This window comes from Malania oleifera, chromosome 8 (assembly GCF_029873635.1).
Source record: "Malania oleifera isolate guangnan ecotype guangnan chromosome 8, ASM2987363v1, whole genome shotgun sequence".
In the NCBI taxonomy this organism is placed as follows: domain Eukaryota; kingdom Viridiplantae; phylum Streptophyta; class Magnoliopsida; order Santalales; family Ximeniaceae; genus Malania; species Malania oleifera.
In genome coordinates, this window is record NC_080424.1 from 13,698,934 (window position 1) to 13,705,394 (window position 6,461).

The window sequence follows — 6,461 nt, forward strand, 5'->3', positions numbered from 1 at the left end:
AGTTGCTTGGTCATGTGTGTGTGGGTGTATGCACTGAATTGGAACTGTGTTGTGAAAATACTGAAATTGCATTTAACTATGTATGTTTTGTGTCATGATAACACACAAATGCCACACATCGATATAACCTATATCTGCCTTACTGAGAGGTGTCTCACCTATGCTGTACGTACATATTTTTCAGGTCTTTCGAGTAACCGAAACTAGCATCCTTGTGTTGGGAGCGTAATGGTCGGGGTACTGCGAGAGGTACTTGGGTAAGTACTAGGACTGTTTTGGGTTGTCTTTTGTGGTTTTAGGTTGACATCTGAGTTGTGTTTTGTATTATGGATCCTAGTTTCTTTTGTATAGACTCTGGTATGGTACAAAATGTGTATAGAAAGACTATTTTTTGCTATGTATACCCTTGTTATATGTGAATGTGTTTAGGGTGCCTGGGAACCTCACGGGGTTGAATCCTCATTCATTGTGATGTATCGTTGGATTTGTATAATATAGGGATAGATTAGATTATTAATTCACCCCTGGGTCTCATTACTGGGTTCGAGACGTGACACAAGATAGATGAAGAGAAGTGGATAAAAAGATAAAACACTTTGAAGCTTTGATTCCATTAGCAAATAACTTGGGTAAATGATTATTTATAGGCTTTACTTAGAGTCTAGTACATAAATCCATAATAATGTAATTGATACACTTAATGTAGCCTATTTATCTAGTTACATAAATCCTTATAGATGCATCATCTGATTGAAAATAATTTTTAAATACTCAAACCAAACACAATGAATATCAAGTTTAACTTATTTTTTTGATTTCCAATACTTTGTGTCCCTTTAGCATAGTGGTTAACTTCTATTTAGAATTATTTTCAATTCTAGTAATTTCTTCATCCATTGCAATTCTCCCCTTCTTTCTTCACACTATAATTAAAATTTAGTGGTTTACTATCAACAAATAAACAGAAAAAGATTAGATCATTTATATTTTTAGTCTTCTCATAGATTTCTTAAAGTCTTCTCAACTAAGGTGGTCTTCTTTCTAATGATGATGACGACGATGACTGTCCACTAGGAGATGACATCGGTGATGGTGGTCGTGGAGTAGTAGGTAGTTCAATAGATTTATCTTCTTGCACCTCCTTTTCTTCAAATGAAGGAAAGAATTTATGCTTCTAGACCCATATGCTTGCTTCATTGGACTCAACATCTCAATTTATGATAACTTTTTCATTTCTTGAATTGTAAAGTTTGATCCCTCTGAATTAGAGTCCTATTTGATAAAAAGATACATTTCTTACTCTTTTTATTCAGCTTGGAACACTTTTGATCTACGATATGTGCATATGCTAAGCTCTCAAACACCCATAAATAGGATACGATTGGCTCCTTTCCACTCCAAGCTACTTGTATGGTTGATTCCATACACATCTAGTCACACACTAGTTCGACAAAAATATTGCATGGCTAATTGCTTCACCCAAAATTCTTGCTTTTCAACAAGCTCCTTAACATATTAAGAAGTGTTCAATTTTTGTGCTTTGCAACACCATTTTGTTAGTAGATGCTAGAATCATCAAAGGATGACATATTCCACTTCTTTCAAAATATTGCTTGAATTTATTTGATGTGAATTCCCTTCCTCAAATTGACCGCATAACTTTGATTTTCATAACCACTTTTTTTTTTAACAAAGATATTGAATTTTTCAAAAGCTTGAAACATCTTTGAATTTTTTTTTAGAAAGTAGAATTAAGTCTTTCTACTAAATTCATCACAAAAAATACTTAAGTTTACTGGAATCAATCGTACCACATACATTGGTCTGGGTAAGATCAAGTGGCTTCTTCGCCCCTATGCTTGCTTCTTTATGGAAACTCTTCTTGGACTATTTACCGAAAACATTCCCTTCACATAATCAGTGGCATGCTCAATTAAAGAAAAATATTTTACCATATACTTCTCGTTCATAAATTTCAAAGTATTAAAATTCATATCCATACCTTAATTAGAAGCCAAAGACAAGAGGAATTTTTTATGCGAGCCTTCAAACATTTGGCAACAAAGTTTGAATGCTTAGTTTAAACATTCTATTTTTCGCCATCATCACTTTTGCTAGCAAATGATTTTCACAATTTCTTATCAAAAGGTTATGATTTTTCATGAGGATATTGTATCCATTTTTTTTCAAAGTTGTCCTAAAATTAAATTGTTATTCTTCCTTTGACACATTATATACATTAATAAGTAATAAATTGATGGCTTCCATCTTTTAGGTGAATTAAAATTTTACCTATAACCGACTTGTCCATCTCCACAAACAATTTTTTTTTTCACATATATGATTACTTGCGCTCTAGTGTCAAGATACCATGTATTCTTTTTTTCCTCCTCCACATCCATTGTATGCTAGCAATAGAGTAGGCTCCACCTTTTCCTTTTCTTCTTCACCACAATTGTTTATTTCTTTAACATTGTTGGGAGTTCTACACCCATATGAATAATGACTATAGTTGTTGCAACTGTAGCATCAAATCTAAGATTTGTCATACCTTTTTTGACTCAAATTTGATGCTCTTCCACATTCTTCAGTGAATTAATAATTTTGGTTCCTCTCATCATTGTTGCATAAGTTGGATTCACTTCTTCTTCCTCTTCCTCGACCTCAACCACGACTACATCCATGTCCACAACTTCTTTTTTCATAACTTTTCTTCTTTCTCCTTGAAAGAAAGTTTGGTTTGAAGGCCTGCTCCAATGGTTCTTACTTATTCTTAATAAGCCTTTCTTGATAGGCTTGAAAAGATCTCATGTGCTAATCAACTGTCATGGACTCCAAATAAGGCTTTCATTAAAATATATACTACAATTTGATATATTAGGGTGATAGCCTTCTGATCTTTCTTTCTTGAATCTTTTAAAACATCATTTTGCTCTTGATTCAAGGTACCTCATCCTGCAGTTCTACTTAGCCTTATTCAAAGATTGCCCAAACATCTTGAGATCCAAATAAGGCTTTCATTAAAATATATACTACAATTTTTAAAATTTTATTTGATGGAGAGAGGGAGTTGAAATGGACTTGTCATCATTAGAAACCCTATACACACACTTTGCCCAGATACAACTTTGTTGGAAATAGGGGATATAAGATAGATAGAGAGAAATTGACAAAGGATAGAACACTTTGAAGTTTTGATTCCATTTATGGGCTTTACATGGAGCCTAAGTACATGTATCCATTGTAATTGCAATTAATACATCTAATGTAATCTATTTATCAAGTTTGGTGAATCCCCATAAATATTTCATCCAATTCAGAAGATTTTTCAAATTCTTGAACCAAACACAATGAATACCAAGTCTAAAATATTTCTTTTTTAAAAAACATTCAATGCACCAATCACTTCAGAATTCAATGTGAGATTTAATTCCAACTGAATGCCTCCAAAATTGAAAAAATAAAATAAAAAAATGACCAAAGGCATGACAAAAAGGCCAAAAAAAAAACCCTTTAAAAAAAGTACACAATCTAATCTAAGCCATTCTCTATCAAATCTCTTATATATTAACATAGAAATCGATCAGAGGGCCAATGTGGTTTTGTTTTACAGGTTGCAAAGCAGGCAAAGCAATTATAAATTTATAACCATATGTTGTTCCCAAGCAATATTAACATATAGAATATAACAACAGACAGGTTTCATCTAGTGGGGGAAAGCAGGTATCATAGTGGCAACGCTCATGGTGATGACTGATGAGACATGCCTGCTCATCGTCATCAATCTATCTATCTGCTCATGGGATCAATTACTTACCCGGAGGATTTGCTATGCCCAAATTCTGCCCATGTGCAAAATAAAAGTAATTGGCTACGCTGCATATATGAGTGTGTATGTATATATATATATATTCTCTAAACGAAATGAAATGGCAAACAGCTAGAATAATGTATGAAGAAGTACATTTTCTTCTGCAACAACAGAATTCACGCATCCCAATATGATTTTTCTATCTAATTGTACACTAAAGAAGCTAGTATTAATATTAGAAAAGAAAAATTTTATATATATATATGCATGAGATCGATATATCCAAACACAAAAGAATTATATGTGATGAATGGGATAGGCGGCAAGAGATCGAAATATCCGAGCCAATAAAACTGCCCCATCATATGTATATGTATATATATATATATATATATAGCCCATCAATTTTAATCAGTAATATTTTTAGAAAAAAATTTAAAATAAAAACAAAGTGGCTAGCCGGCCTGCTCAAGAACTCTCAACTTGCCTCCCATATACACCAACCAAACCTAATATATCGGAAAATGGTGCGCTTTGATGATTGATCATCAGTACTCCCCTTCAACTCTGCATCAAACTCGATCTTCACCATTAACTGATGATCAGTACAATTATCAAGCCACCTAAAATTGAGGTCAAAGATCAAAGAAATTGTTAAAAAGGTCCATAGACAGATTTGGTGAGAAGAAGTTTGAAGATGGACTAGGCATGAAATTATTATAACCACCACCCTCTATATGGTACTTCCTGTTATTATCAACAACAACAGGGCTCAAATCAGCCAAGAATCCCAAAGCATTCGGATCCGATAACGGGGAGAAGAAGTTAGCCGGAATCGGCTGCAGCGACGCCGGCCCGGGCGATAAAATCCCAGGCAACAACCCACTTCTCTCAACCCCACTTCCGCCAATTTCTAGCAGTCCCTCCACTACGCCTCCCTTCGAATTCTTCCCCTCCGGCGTCGACAGTTTTGCCTTCTCTATCGTCGCGAAGCGGGCGGCCGGAGACATAGCGGCGCCGGAATTAGCATTCATAGTGCCGCCGGAATTAGCATTCCCGCCGTTGTTTCTATCGCCGGCGGTGGAGGAGGAGGAGGATGAGCCGGTGAGGCGTTGCACCAGAGCCATGAACTCAGTAGGGTTTGTGTGGATCACCTTGGGGGAGACCGTGTATATTATGACCGGCAACCGGTGTTGCTGGACCTGATGCTGCTGCTGCTGAGGGTGAGGCTGCGGCTGCGGCTGCGGCACCGGTGGCGGCTTCTTGATCTTGTAGGAGTCTTTACGCACTTTGAGGGGCGCCGGACGGGGGCCTTGGAGCTCTCTCCTCGGCGACTTGCTGGTCGGGAAATCGGACGATGAGTCCATGGGTTGATTCCTCAATGGTACCTCACAGCCGGAGAAGACGAGATCAGAGTTGAAGATGAAGATGAATGCATTATTTTTCAATTCCAAACCGGTGAATATAAGAGCTGACGTGAAATATTTAAAGAGTGCAAGTCAATGTAAACATATGGATTATTAAACTAATATGTATATATATATATAATATAATATTTGCAGAGAATCAAACGTAATTAATTACGGAGGAGCTTTGGCTACTTGTAGTGATATATAGTTTTAGCTAGGGTGAGAAGGCAGCTGGTTTCTTGGTGTTGGGCATGTTTGAACTTTTCCAAATTTCGCTGTTACGGTGTTGCTATCAGGGAGGGGGGAATGAGTCATAGCCATAACCAGTGATCAAATTTGACGTCATATTGGGAGGCTGATGAAATGGTAATATCAGAAGTAAGTGACTAGAATGCCCATGGCTAAGAAGCCGTCGTTAGCTCGGTAGTGCGACTTTGAAATGGCACGTCCGTCCAAATTGACTTGGTTTTGGGTGCTGAATTTCCTTTCTTGAGAAAATGATGCATGAACGTAATTGGCAGATTTGAAATTAATAAATGATTTCTTCTTTTCCTTTCTGCCTTTCAAGAATTATATATTTATTCTAAGAACCTACACGAAAAGCTTTTTATTTATTTTTTCACTAAAAAATGCCTCCCTTTCTAATATATATATATATATAGTTAATACAATTACATTTGGAATAGTCTCTTTAGATGATGAAATCATCTCATTAGTTAATAATTTTTTATTATGGGAATTAATTCATCAACACAAGTAAAAAATTATGTATCTCTCGTGTTATTCAAAGTTAAGATAGTATTATTGTACACACACTTTACGTATAATTCTATATTATAAAAAGAATATGTGCGTTAAAAAATATCTTCCATATACTCAATCTATTGACAATTTAGTTGAAGTAAATTAGATAGGTTTAATTTACTCTATTTCTTCTATTTTACAAAACATTATCAATATATCACAAAGAGACTAACTATATATACAACGCATGCTAACTATAATTATGTTCATATGAACTTAATAAGGCTAATAAAATTTTTTTAAGGGTGGCTTTATCTAGGATTTATTGACAATTATGCAATTGACGATATTTTTGAGGTCAAATTCAACCAACATATATATATTGGTGACTATATATATTCGAAGTTTATAATAAATATAGTTTATTTTTTTTGTTCTTTATTTTCTAATTTTATTTCTGTATGATGAAAAAACTAATTTTCACAATACACATATTT

General features: G+C 34.9%; 1 protein-coding gene across 1 annotated transcript; it reads right to left on the bottom strand.

Moving 5' to 3' along the window:
* Positions 1–4,216: 4,216 nt before the first annotated feature.
* Positions 4,217–5,389, bottom strand: LOC131161819 (nuclear speckle RNA-binding protein B-like). Its single transcript, XM_058117804.1, has one exon. It carries the CDS (start codon positions 5,176–5,178, stop codon positions 4,447–4,449), a length of 732 nt encoding a protein of 243 aa, XP_057973787.1. The 5' UTR covers positions 5,179–5,389; the 3' UTR covers positions 4,217–4,446.
* Positions 5,390–6,461: the final 1,072 nt, after the last annotated feature.

Bases quoted from the DNA above. Each gene is read 5' to 3' on its own strand.
- LOC131161819 (XM_058117804.1), bottom strand. From the start codon at position 5,178: ATGGACTCATCGTCCGATTTCCCGACCAGCAAGTCGCCGAGGAGAGAG.